This window comes from Ochotona princeps, chromosome 10 (assembly GCF_030435755.1).
Source record: "Ochotona princeps isolate mOchPri1 chromosome 10, mOchPri1.hap1, whole genome shotgun sequence".
Classification (NCBI taxonomy): Eukaryota; Metazoa; Chordata; class Mammalia; order Lagomorpha; family Ochotonidae; genus Ochotona; species Ochotona princeps.
Window position 1 is genome coordinate 15083886 of NC_080841.1, and position 13219 is coordinate 15097104.

The following is a 13219-nucleotide window of genomic DNA, read 5'->3' on the forward strand; positions in this document are numbered from 1 at the left end:
CTCACTCCTTTTTGTGCTTTATTGCGGAATAGGCCAGACAGGACATCTTTAAAATTGTACCTGTGTGTCTTTGAGGGGCACGCTGGGGTAGAAGATGGCTGTGGCGTCCAGGTGTGAAAAAGCCCACGGCCACCAGTGTCTGGGGACAGCAGCCCTCTGCCTTGGTGCACTGCCTTGGCCTGACTGGGCAGTGTAGGGAGAGCAGATGTCTGCTTAGCGTCCTTCAGGCATCGGGCAAGGATCTTACTGACTCATTCTGGGACAGAAAGGGGGAAGGGCAAGGAGTGCATGCCCCTTCTCAGCATAGCCCACTTGCTGACCTTGCTGCCCTGAGAAACCCCAGTTAAGGGTGTTAAACTGTGCCAAGTGGGGGCACAGGGACAGAACCCTCTAACCTGATCACCACTCATCAGGCTCCGCTGCCCTACAGCCTGGCATTGTGGGTTAAATTTCCAGCATGTCAGAGTTGAGGGACACATTCAAACTACAAGATTGTGAGCAACTCCTTACATGACACTTGAATGGTTTGTATAAGGTATTGGGGATTATGTGTAGGGGGTACTATAGCATTGTACTTCTACACAGTGGCATCCTTGGGGGTGGGAGGCTTAGAATCCGTCTCCACAGATACCGGGGACTACGGCCTGCAAGTCCAACAAATGCCAAGTGCCTCAGGTTCCCCTCTCCCCCACCACAGGTTTATTTGTTTGAAAGGCAGAATTACTGAGAGAGGGAAAAATACAGAGGTGTCTTCATCTACTGGTTCACTGCTCAAATGACCACAATGGCCGGAGCCGGCCAGGCCAAAGCCAGGAGCTGGGACTCCATCCAGGACCCCAGATGGGTGGCAGGGGAGCAAGTACTTGGGCCATCTGCTGCTGTTTTCCCAGGCGCATTATTAGCAGGGAGCTGGATCAGAAGTAGAGCTGCTGGGACTCACAGCGGTATCCATATGGGGTGCTGGCACTGCAGGTGGCAGCTTTACCTGCCCAGCCTCAGACCCATGCCTTAGGCTTTCTACTCGTAGTCCTCACAATCTTCCTGTAAGATTAGGTCTCTTGTGCTGATTTTATAAATGGGGAAGCTGAGGTGTAGAGGGGCTAAGCAACTTGCCAGAGGTCATGTTGTTGGTCCAACAGCCAAGGCAGGAGGCACGTGTAGCCACTCCTGCTGCAGCCCTGAGCCTGTGTAACCCTATTTGGAAACGACTCCCTGAGATGCTGAGGCTGCTCAGCTCCTGTCTGTGTCCCAGTGATGAATGCAGCAGGTGCAGTCTGAGGAGCCTCTTCCAGGTGCCTTGATGCTTAAAGAAGGGGCTGCAAATTCAGGCGGCCACAGAGCCAGACATCAGAAAATGGCTTTCTTAAAGCTAGTCATCTCTTAGCCTGTTACTTTTTTTCTTGCTTTTGGTAGCAATATGTAGGCAACATTTCACTTTTATCTTTAAGACCAAGGGAAAGAAAAATAAATCAGTGGCTCATAGAGGGTAGTGGATCCCCTCAGCTTCCTTGGGGGAGCAAGGCCTGCCAGCCTGTAGCTGCTACTAGTTCTAGCCAACGTTTGCAACAGTATGGATCTTGTTTAGCTTGCTCTTGGCATCTGTGCTTGCCAGTTGAGATTGACTGCCACAGGGCAGATGTTTGGTGCTGTGGTTCAGGCACCACTTAAGAGTGGACGTATCACATGTGAAGGTGCCTGACTTCAAGTCCAGGCCCTGCTCCAGATCCCAGCTCCTTGTTAATACACACCCCAGCAGGCAGCAGGTGGTGGCTCAAGTACTTGGGGTCCTTGTCACCCAAGTGGAAAACCTGGATAGAGTTCATGGCTCCAGCCTGGACCAACCTTCACTGTTAGGGGCATTTGGGAGTAAGCCAGAAGATGGAAGATCTCTCTCTGCATGCACGTGCACACACATGCCATATTTCAAATAAGTGAACAGATCAGATAAAATTCAACAAGCAGGATAATCCCTAGCTTTCTTGTTGTCTCCTGCAGCCTGACATCCCCACATTGCAAACAAACAGGGGCCTCTATTTAATCACCCACACAGCCTGAGGGACAGAAGGGCCTTGGCTGGTTTTTCTGCATCTTCCCCTCCCAACAGTTCTATCTGATGAAGCCTGCTCGAGGGGGAAAGAAGTGTGTGCCAGGAGGCACTGGTGCAGAGGGAGGCTTGCTGCCCTGTCCTGGGACCCCTGGGGTGGATGTCTGTACTTGACCACAGGTCCTGCTCACTCTGCCCTCCCCCGCCCCTAGGATGTCCATGAGGAGCCCCATCTCTGCCCAGCTGGCCCTGGATGGCGTTGGCACCATGGTGAACTGCACCATCAAGTCAGAGGAGAGAAAGGAGCCTAGCCACGAAGTCCCCCAGGGTTTGGCCCCTGAGGAGGAGCCCCAGCCTGCAGACCCAGCCCGGCCCCCACAGCCACAGGACTCTGTTGATCCCCAACCTCCAGCCCAGGTACTCCCCCCCAGCCCTGCTTCTATGGCTTCCCTGCATCATGCACCATCACCGACCTCTCCCCAACTGGGGATGAACTGGGAGCAGGTGCAGCCAGATGTGAGCCTCGTTGGAGGCATGAGGCTGGAAGCCAGGTGGCCTGTTAGGTCCAGAAGGAAACTGCTCTTGCCCTGCCCCCACCTGCTAGTGCCAGGTCACTCCCATGTCCCAGTCCCTGCTCCTGAGGTCTCATGGGGTGGGTCGGGGTACACGTGCTAGAAGGCTGGTCTTGGAAGCATCTCCATAGGGTTTGAGAAGAGCCAGCTCTGTAACGCACCCAGTGAAGGAATTGGATTCTGTGTCCCATCCAGAATTCTGTGATGCCAGGCAGGAGGTAGAGGAGAGCAGGGCATGAATAAAAGCCAAGTGAGTGAATATGTGGGTCTGGGACTCCCAGAGGAGTCTGGCTTAGATGGAGGGGAGTTGCGGGGGGCGGAGAGAGAGTGTTGGAGGTGACCAGGAAGGCTTCCTAGAGGAGGAAGACCTCAAGCGAGGCCTTACAGATAGGGGAGCCTGGTCCTGCCCCCACAGCCGTGCCTATGGTTCTGTTTTCAGAAGAATGAAGGAGGAGGGGCTCATATGGGCTCAGGCACCTGTGAGTCATTGAGCCTGCACTTGAGGACCAGGGTTCTACCGGGAAATACAAAGCTGAAGCTGGGCAGGTGGACACCTGTGGCCCTGCCTGGTGGAGTCAGGGTCCCCAGGGTGAGCAGCTGGGGTGCTTGGCCCTCCCTGTGGTCTGTCCCCTTTTCTCTCATGGCACCAGCGATCTTCACTGTGTTTTGCAGGACAGTGGTTCCCAAGAGAGCAATGGGTCCCCAGAGCCCAAGAGACCAGCAGCCTCGGAGGTTGCATCTGGAAGCCAGGAGAAGCTGGACTTCAGCCAGAACTTGAAAGAAGGTGAGATGTGGGGCAGGGCCAGGCAGATGGGTGGGACCAGGGCAGGATGGGGTAGGCAGAGCTGGGCAGGATGGGATGGGTGGGGGCCAGGGAAAGGTAGCATAGGTGGGGTCAGGGCAGGATGGGATGGGTGGGGGTGAGGGAGGGGGACCAGGGTAGGATGAGGTGGGCAGGGTTGGGTCAGGATGCCATTGGATGAGGGAAGGGGGCAGGGCAAAGTGGGGTGGGTGGGGCCAGGCCCTGACTGCTTATCCCTTTGCGGCCTGGCAGTGGTACCAGCCATCGAGAAGCTGCTGTCCGGTGACTGGAAGGAGAGGTTTCTGGGAAGGAGCTCCATGGAAGCCAAAGATGTTAAAGGTGAAGGCTGGGAGGAGGGGCAGGGGGAGATGCTTGAACCCCATTCTCACTGCTAGGCCCAGCCAGGCAGACTGGGGGCTGTGGGCTGGTCTGGGGCATGTGACCATGTCCCTGGGCCATGGGACTCCTGCCTGGCTTTCATTACCATCATTCTGGCACATGCCCATGGCAGTGGGGAGGAGGGGGGGTGGAATGAACTTCCCTGGGTCTGGTTCTGGCCTCTTACTGACCAGGGACCTGTGGCTTTGGCTATGTCACTGCTGTTTCCCGGGCCAGCTGGAAAACGAGTAGCCCACTACCATTCCGTTCCAGGAAGGAGGCCTAGGCCACCAGGGCACCCCCGAGGAATCAGGATGTGGTGACACAAGGCCTGTAGCCTGTGTGGTCAGTCACAGCCACAGAGGGACTTTGCCATAATGCAGATGCCCAGGCCACTCCCTACACGCCGAATGAGAACCCCAAAGGTTGGGGGCTCCTCCTGCGTTGCCCAAGAGCTGTGCTGTGGCATGGGGCCATGACCTGGCATTTGCTACCTGGAGACTGAGCCTTCCAGCTTTTAGCACCTTTATCCCCTGCGCTGATGCTGTATGGTGCTTACAAAGCTACTGCAAAAAGTGCTTCAAAATGGAATGAAGATGTATACATATTTTATATGCATATTTTGCATACTTCTTCCATAACACGCAATTCCCCTGAACTTGTGGAAAGTCACTTACAGGCATGAATTCCTAACATCTTTGCCCACCTCTTATCTTGATAGTGCAGCAGGTTAAGCTGCTGCCTGTAATGCTGGCATTCCGTATGAATGCCGATTTGAGTCCCGGCTGCTCCACTTCCAATCCAGCTCCCTGCTAATGCTCCTGGGAAAGCAGCAGAGAATGCCCAAGTGTTTAGGTGCTGAGCTCTCCTGTGGGAGACCCAGATGGGAGTTCCTGGTTCCTGCCTTTAACCTGGTTCAGCCCTGGCTGTTGCAGCCATTTGGAGAATGAGCTTGCAGATGGAAGATCTTGTTCTGTCTCTCCCTGTCTCTTTCTCACGGTAACCCTCCCTTTCAGAATTAATGAATCAGTCGTAAAATTCTTGCCTCCAGACAGGCTTTTCTATTTCCCACAAGTTTTTAACGTGTTTCCTATTATTGTGCCTGCTTGTGTGTTTAAAAACGCGGGCATGTGGACAGCTATAGCTCATCTCACACCTCTCTGACAGGGCGGGTTTGTGTGGGAGTTTGAACCCAGACCCGTCAGACTGCAAAGCCTGAGGGTGCCCCGCTGGCCCCCACTATGGGACAGGTGTCCACCTCAACCTTGTGGAACTGGGCACTTGGGAAATGGAGCTGAGATGCCCACTGCTGCCCTCTTCAGGGCCTGAGGTCATGAGTGAATGGTGGGGACTTTATAGGCCAGCTTTTTGTGCTGTAGCAGGATGAACTCCCTGCCAGGAAGTGAATCGGGGGTTGTCATCTCTGTCGCTGAGCCCCTAACAGGCATCTAGGATGCAGCAGGTGCTCAGTAAATGTGGGATGGACAGGTGGCCAAGTGAAGCAACCTGGTACTTTGGCCGTGGAGCAGGGACCCAGGAGAGCCTGGCGGAGAAGGAGCTGCAGCTCCTGGTCATGATCCATCAGCTGTCCACCCTGCGCGACCAGCTGCTGACCGCCCACTCGGAGCAGAAGAACATGGCGGCCATGCTGTTCGAGAAGCAGCAGCAGCAGATGGAGCTGGCCCGGCAGCAGCAGGAGCAGGTGGGCCCTGTGCAGCCATTGGCTTCCCTCCTGGGAGGGGCAGTAGGTGGGGACATTTGGGGTCCCCGTGCAGTCATCGGCTTCCCTCCCGGGAGGGGAGGCAGGCAGGGACATCAGGGGCACCTACCTGAGGCAGGCCCAGGAGCTCCCAGGAGAAGGTGATCTGGGCTGGTGCTGAAGGGAACTGGGGGACGAAGCTGCTGCTCCCTGCTTCCTGCCTGGGTTTCTTGGAGGCTGGGTGCTCGTCTTGGAAAGCCGAGCCCCCTGCCCACCGATCACTCTCTTCCAGATTGCCAAGCAGCAGCAGCAGCTGGTCCAGCAGCAGCACAAGATTAACCTCCTCCAGCAGCAGATCCAGGTGACTCGCGGGGTCCCAAGGGACACAGGCCTGCAGAGGCACTGGCACGGGGAAGGCTCAGGGGGACCAGACTGCTCAGGCCTGCCTTTGAGGCAGGGGGCTTTGGTTTGTGCTTCTCTTTAAATGGAGGGTTCCAGAACATTCTCCTCCCCAGCTAAGACCCGTGGGCAGGTACACAGGGGCCTGTGGAAGTGGCAGTGGGTCAGGTTGGCCCCATGGACACCGTGCGCTGGCCCCAATTGTGGGAACTCACCCAGGTTTTCTCTGCCTTCAGCAGGTCAACATGCCTTATGTCATGATCCCAGCGTTCCCCCCAAGCCACCAGCCTCTGCCTGTCGCTCCCGATTCTCAGCTGGCCTTGCCCATCCAGCCCATCCCCTGCAAACCAGGTGAGTATGGGGCTGGAGGTTCAGCCACAGAGACCAGGGAGGGAAAAAGAGGTAGTGATCACCAGAGAATCCAGGAAAGCCTCCCGAGGTGGCATATGGCCAAATGCTGGGAGAACAGATGGTTAGATCAGGGGTGCTCACAGGCCAGCCCCACTGCCTCTTGTCCCTGCCTGGTGACAACCAGGTACTGCAGGGAGGGCTGGAGGGGTCAAGTGTGGCTCACCGTGGGCCAGGAGATCTATTGATGAGGGACCAGTGTTTGTGACAGTTGTGGCAGCTGGGAAGTGCACAGTCAGGGTGCAGGGCATGCCTCCTGCTCCATGGTCTGGCATGATCTAGCTGGGCCTCTTAATTAGACAGGGATAAGGCTCCTGCAGGCCACTTTGTAAGAGGACCAGCTCCTGGCCCCTGGCCACCTCCCAGAGGCCCCATCTCCTATCACATCACCTCGAACAGTAGTAACCTTCCACATGGGGATTTTAAGGAGACTCCCATGGTGTAGGGTCTCTGCCCCCAACCTCGAATCCTCATATGTAAATCACACTTCATCCTTCTCAATAACTCCCAAAGTCTTTTAAAAAAATGATTGGTTTTTAATGGTTTGAAAGGCAGAAAGAGAATCCTTCATCTGCTAGTTCACTCTCCAAATATTTTCATCAGCTAATGCTGGGCCAGGCAGAAGGTGGGAGCTCACCCCTGGCCCAGGTGTTCCCAATGCATGGCAGGGACCCAAGACCTTGAATGTAGCCCACTGCCTCCCAGGGTGTTGCCTTAGCAGGCAGCTGGAAATCTGCAGCCAAGCCGGACATTCTGATTTGGGATGCAGTCTGGGCCAGACACCTGTTTGCTCTCCCTTCCTCCCAAGGTTTGCAGGTGCCAGGCTCCAACATCTACTCCGTGTAGATGGGCCAAGTCTTCTCTTGGGATCTCCATGATCTGATGTGGGGGAGACCATGTATGCGGGGCAGCCGGGCTGTGCTGTGTTCAATGGCCTAGCGAGGGCTCTGCACCAGCCCTTAAGAAAGCTCTTCCAGTAAGGTGGGATTGGGGTAGGGATGGGAGCCTGGTGGGCAAGGAGGCGGCAGCTCAAGAGCCCAGAGCCAGTGGGGCAGAGGCCTCCCAGATGTGGGGGACAGCATAGCGCCTTCAGGAGCAGCAGACAGGAGATAAGCTGGCACTGCCACCTGCTTGCTTACTCTCTCTTGAATCCTGGCAGGAAGGGTCCTGTGGTGTGTCCCTCATTCCTCCCTCAGCCACTGTGACCACATAGAGGCTGAGTTAGACAGGGGCCTTGGGGCCTTGGGGCTTTGGGGCTTTGGGGCTTTGGGCTATCATGCTCCCTCCTTTCCGCCTGTCTGAAGCTGTACTATCCTGTGCCCACCCTCCCCCCCTGCCCACTTTCCCAAGGAAACTTGCCCTCGGCACTCTGAGCAAAGTCCTCGGGCACACTGCCCTGGGCATCACCTGCCATGTACCCAGGCTTATCTCACTACCTGAACTGTCAACTCCTGGATGCTGAGCCTGGTGGGGGAGGGGCAGCGGGGGGTGGGGCTGGGCCAGGTGGAAGGGAGAGGGAGGAGGGGGAGGTTGGGCTGTGGAGGCCGGAAGACGTGGGTTTGAATCCCAGTGCCATGTTCACTGTCTCCTCTGGCAACCCACTAACACCTAAGGTCTTGGTTTCTTTATTGGCACAGAGGGTTGGTGCTGTGGTGGGCACCACACACAGGCCAGATGGCTGCTTAAGTGCTCTGGGTGCAGCAGGCCTGCCTTGGATACATGGGCTGTGCCTACTCCCCCCAGTATCATTAGCAGCCGCTTCAGAGTGGGCTGGGAAGTGCAGGGCCAGGTTAAAGGTGGCTGCTCCTCAGTGGGCCGGTGGACAAGCAGGTGCAGGAGGCCCCCCAGCAGGGTTTTGGGGTGTAGAATGTGACTCCCAGCCTCTGCTGGCCTTCAAGGCCGGGGCCTGGTCCAGCGGCCTCTGCTGTTTTGTGCTCACCCATCCAGGACTTCTCTCCCTGCCACCCTTTCCACAGTGGAGTACCCGCTGCAGCTGCTGCACAGCCCGCCTGCCCCAACCATGAAGAGACCCTCGGCCGTGGCTGCCCACCTCCCCATGCAGGTATCATGGACAGGCAGGTGGATGGGGAGGGGAGCCTGCTTTTCCTTCTGGCCCCGGGAGGGCCGGGCTCAGGTTCTGTCTGTCCCTCCATGCTCCCTAACCTCAGGGTCTCCCCCAGGAGCCCTCCCAGCCTCTGAACCTCACAGCCAAACCCAAGGTCCCTGAGCTGCCTGGCACCTCCAGCTCCCCCAGCCTGAAGCTGAGCAGCTGTGGACCTCGTCCGCCCAGCCACGGGGCCCCCACGCGGGACCTGCAGGCCAGTCCCCCCAGCCTGCCTCTTGGTAAGCATCCGACAGGGCACATGATGGGACCTTCCTGTCTCTGGCGTCCGGGTTAATAGAATGAGGGACTAGACTATGTGCTGGTCTCAGGATCAGGGTTGCAGGCTGCTGGGTCGCACAGAGTCCTGGGATTGCAAACTGTTTCTAGACTGCATGCTCACCCCAACCCCCAGATGTGCACGTTCCAGCCACTGAGCATGCACATGCCCCTGCTTCCCGTGGGTGTGCTGTAGTTGCTCCTGGAGCCACTAACTCCTAGCTCCCGGGAATGGTGAAGCGAGTTCAGGCTGAGACCCTGTCACCCCTCAGCTCTCTGACCCCCTCCTCCACAGGCTTTCTTGGAGAAGGGGATGCAGTCACCAAAGCCATCCAGGATGCCCGGCAGCTGCTGCATGGCCACCCCGGGGCCTTGGAAAGTGCCCCTGGAGCTCCCTTCCGTAAGGTATGGGTTTCCACAGCCTTCCCACCCCCATTGTGAGCAGGAATAGATGTGGCAGGGAGGCAGGATACCAAGCAAGGGGCAGGGCTGGGGGAGGCCTAGGGCTGCTGCAACACCTCACCCCTGCTGCTGTCCACAGGACCTCATCAGCCTGGACTCATCCCCAGCCAAGGAGCGGCTGGAGGAGAGCTGTGGGCATCCCTTGGAGGAAGCCATGTTGAGCTGTGACTTGGACGGTGAGCGTTCCTGCACCCTGCCTGCTCTTGTCTGCTAGGGCTCCCACCTCCCTTCCCCTGGCTGCCAGCTGTGGGCACCTCCTAGTGGTCAAATAGCACATAGCTCTCTGGCGGCCCCAGAGGACTTTGCTACCCCAGGCTTCTGTCCCCAGGCTCCCGCCCCTTCCCGGAGTCCCGCAACAGCAGCCACATCAAGAGGCCCATGAATGCCTTCATGGTGTGGGCCAAAGATGAGCGCCGGAAGATCCTCCAAGCCTTCCCGGACATGCACAACTCCAGTATCAGCAAGATCCTCGGTAAGGGCCGGGGAATGGGCCCTCCGGGTGGCCAACAGGACCTGGCTGGCTGCACTTGGGGACTTGCCTGGTGATGTCCCTCACCAAGCAGCACTCCCGTGGAGTCTAATGGGGGTTGGAGTTGGGCAGGAGGGGACAGTTGGGCTCTGGGGTCTTGCAGTATGGCTAGGTACCTGTTCTTAAGATTTCATGGGGGAGGGAAGGGAAGAGAATGTACAGCCTGATCTTTCCCTAGCCCCATCCCACCTGCCTGGACCCATACAACTGGCCCTGGCAGCAAATGGAAGAGAAGCTAGTATTCTTGGTCTGACAGTGGCAAGGTGTTTAACACCCCAGATGGGAGGCTGGAGAAGAGAAGGGAGGGAGGACGGAGCAGGCAAAGACAAGGCCAGCTGTTTTCAAAGCTGGGCTCTTGGTGACTGAGCCACCAGGTGTCTTGTTCTGGGCACGGAGCCCTGCCTGGGGGTATGGGGGAACTGCTCTTTTGTTCATGCAAATCGGGCAGGCCAGGGACCTCTGTGGTTTGGGATGTGGGTGACTGCTGAGCCCTGTGCTGGCAACGGGGTATCTCCTGTACAGGCTGACTTCGTTCATGTATCTGCTCACCAACCAAGGCGTATGCCCCCGGGAGTCAATCCCTTACTAAGTGCTTGCATTTTTACTGTCTTGGAATCCCCTCCTGGGGCACGCCAAGGGGGCTGCAGCTGGTCCTCAGAGGGCAGCACTGACTACCTGTCCTCTCCCACCCCCTCCCTGGCATGGGGCCAGGCTCCCGCTGGAAGTCCATGACCAACCAGGAGAAGCAGCCTTACTACGAGGAGCAGGCACGGCTGAGCCGGCAGCACCTGGAGAAGTACCCTGACTACAAGTACAAGCCGCGGCCCAAGCGCACCTGCATCGTGGAGGGCAAGCGGCTGCGTGTGGGCGAGTACAAGGCCCTGATGCGTACGCGGCGCCAGGACGCCCGTCAGAGCTACGTGATCCCGTGAGCAGGCCCTCCCTGCCCACCTGCTACAAGGCCTCTGTGTGTGTGCGTGCACATGGCTTCTGGGGGAGAGGGGAGGGGATGGTGTGTGTGATGGCAGAGCCTGGCCCAATTCGCACACCTGGGATCCCAGTTCCTGGCAGACTCAGTAACCACAGAGGGTCTAAACACTAGGGTACTTATGTACTCAGAGTGACCACCGCATTTGACCCCCAGTGACTTCCTTTAAATCGAAGTCCACAGGGCATTTAAAATATGCAATTTTTGAAAATCAGATTGATGTGCAATCCTCCGAGACTCCTCCCTCTTGCACGCCCCACCCCCGGCCCTGGGTCTGCCGAGCCGTCTCCGCGGCTGTAGCTGAATCTGGCAAGTGGAGAGCAGAGCAGGAGACCCGGGGTGTGTGAGTCCTCCTGGAGCCAAGAGGAGGGGGTCGGTGGGGGGAGCCCGCCCGAGGGAGGCCCGGCAGGGGCAGGGCTGGGGTGCCAGTCAGGCCCCTGGACCTGTCTGTGACCACACCCCTTTCTCTGTCCCTGCAGGCCACAGGCCGGCCAGGTGCCGGTGAGCTCCCCTGAAGCCCTGTACCCACGGGCGGCTGGCATGCCCCTGGCACAGTCACTGGTAGAGCACTACGTCCCCCCGAGCCTGGATCCCAACATGCCCGTCATCGTGAACACGTGCAGCCTCCGGGAGGAGGGGGAGGTGGCTGATGACCGGCACTCGCTGGCCGAGGGCGAGGCATTCCGGTACAGCGAGGAGGAGGACTCCGAGGGTGAGGCCAAGAGTGATGGGGAGCTGGTGGTGCTCACAGACTGACCTCCTCCCAAGCCACACAGCTGGCCACCCCAGGCCACGCTGCCACCTGGGCGGAGCTGTGGTTGTAGATAAGTTCACAAGGGAGACCCTTCCCCACCACGCCTCCCAGCACCCCCAGGGAGGCCTGTTGGCCCAGGTAGGCAGGGCCTGCCACGTGGGCCAGGGCCCAAGGGGCTGAGCCTCTGACCCCTGGGGGCTCATGGCCAGGACAAGCCAGAGGGTCTGCCCACCTGCGCCTCTGACAACCGCATCGCCGGCACCCTGGGTCACTGCTTTGCTTCCTCTTGTCCAGGCTGCCCCTGGCTGGTGGGCTGTCTGCCAAGGCTGCTGTGTGATGTGTGTGTGTGTGTGTTCTGTCCATTCATTGCACAAGATATTTATTGCGTGTGTGCTGTGGGACAGGCGCCTTGCTGGCTTCTGGGTGGAGAGCCTGGGACCTGTCTCCGTGCTCCTCTTTGTCCCAATGCCTACCTCCTTGTGGGTCTGGGATCTCAGGTTCCGTGGTCCTGTGTGTCTCCCTTGTCCCTGTGCGGCTCTCCCCTACCCCTCCCTCCTGGATTCCCAGCCCCCTCAGCCTTCCCGGCCTTCCCTTCACCCCCTCGCGGCTCTGCCAGCCAGTTCCCAAGGAGCCATTTTTAGCCCAACCTGAGTCCCAAGAGTGGGACTGGGAGGATTCCTGGTGACCCCCCCAATCCCCACCCCGCTTTCTGGGAGTGGCAAGGGGCTGCAGGGCAGCTGGTCTCCACTGCTCCCCCTGGGCACGGGGTGGGGGGTCCACATCCACCGAAAGGGGTGAGCTTTGTCCTGAGACTGGGCTCGAGTTCTTTCAAAGCCCCTGGCACCAACTCCAGGGTCGGGGAGGGGACTTGGGAACTGAGGTCTGTTAGTAGGGAGGGGGCAAGGGGTGGAGTCAGCCTGCCCCTCCCACCCACTGCTCTACACTTTTCTACACTGTAAACATAGATAGTGCTTTATTTTGTTAATAAGATGATGAGTAACTTAACCAGCACCTCTCTCCTGTTTACACTGTCCGGTGGGGTGGTAGGGGAGGGACCTACGACGTTTTGTTTTCTGATGATGAAATAAAGACAGCTCTTTTGGACTTGAATGGGGAGCAAAGAAGCTGGGCTTCACCTGCCCCCTTCTGGTGGCCTGCAGGAACTTCAAGCGTGGGCCTGGGCGGAAGGGGGCAGCTGGGTAGACCCAGGCCCAGTCCTGCGTGGAGCCCAGGGCCAGCAAGGGAGGGAAGGGGGGGGCGGGCCTGGAGGAGCCATCCAGCCCCACCGGCAGTGGGGAGCACTCTGGCTGGTGGGGGTGGGAGGGGAGGTCACTGATCTACCCTGTCTGCATGTGGTGTGAAGGGGCATGAAGCCCATGCCCTGAACTTATCCTGTCATGGGATTCCTGAAGACACCCCCAGGGGTTCTCAGGTGCACTTTAGGTGCCACTGGATATTCGGAGCATCAGGAGGCCCAACAGGGACAAACTCTAGCAATGCCCTGGACACATGGGAGCCCCTGTGACCATGTGAGGCTGGCCCTAGTCCCAAAAAGGCCACCTCTAGCCTGGAGGGGCCCGGGGTAGGGCCTGCTTGGAGCATGGGTCCTCAGGCACCAGGGCCCAGTCTGCAAAGTTGCCAGCCAGCCAGGTGCCCTGGGTGGCCCCCGAGGCAGACTGTGGCTGAGCTGATCCCTCTAGGGCCAGCGTTTCTCCGAACATGAAGGACAAGGTTGGAACAAGGCCTGGGAAGGACGGGACCCTCTCCACCAAGGGATTCAGGCCACGAAGCATGCACTCATGAC

General features: G+C 58.3%; 1 protein-coding gene across 8 annotated transcripts in view; it reads left to right on the forward strand.

Moving 5' to 3' along the window:
* The window catches only part of SOX13 (SRY-box transcription factor 13), a 37400-nt gene extending 25461 nt beyond the window's left edge, over nucleotides 1-11939 (forward strand). The window contains exons 2-15 of one of the 8 annotated variants that reach the window (XM_058669056.1): nucleotides 2257-2461; nucleotides 3289-3400; nucleotides 3671-3757; nucleotides 5326-5498; nucleotides 5788-5856; nucleotides 6131-6245; nucleotides 8279-8364; nucleotides 8471-8645; nucleotides 8978-9087; nucleotides 9224-9320; nucleotides 9473-9616; nucleotides 10385-10601; nucleotides 10877-11004; nucleotides 11141-11281. In XM_058669056.1, coding sequence (XP_058525039.1) covers nucleotides 2258-2461; nucleotides 3289-3400; nucleotides 3671-3757; nucleotides 5326-5498; nucleotides 5788-5856; nucleotides 6131-6245; nucleotides 8279-8364; nucleotides 8471-8645; nucleotides 8978-9087; nucleotides 9224-9320; nucleotides 9473-9616; nucleotides 10385-10601; nucleotides 10877-10961 — 1674 coding nt within the window. In that variant the 5' untranslated portion in view covers nucleotide 2257 and the 3' untranslated portion in view covers nucleotides 10962-11004; nucleotides 11141-11281. Of the gene's footprint in view, nucleotides 1-2256; nucleotides 2462-3288; nucleotides 3401-3670; nucleotides 3758-5325; nucleotides 5499-5787; nucleotides 5857-6130; nucleotides 6246-8278; nucleotides 8365-8470; nucleotides 8646-8977; nucleotides 9088-9223; nucleotides 9321-9472; nucleotides 9617-10384; nucleotides 10647-10876; nucleotides 11005-11140 lie in introns of all 8 variants that reach the window. The other 7 variants (XM_058669055.1, XM_058669052.1, XM_004578735.2 and 4 more) reach the window with 7 other exon arrangements.
* The last annotated feature ends 1280 nt before the right edge of the window (nucleotides 11940-13219 follow it).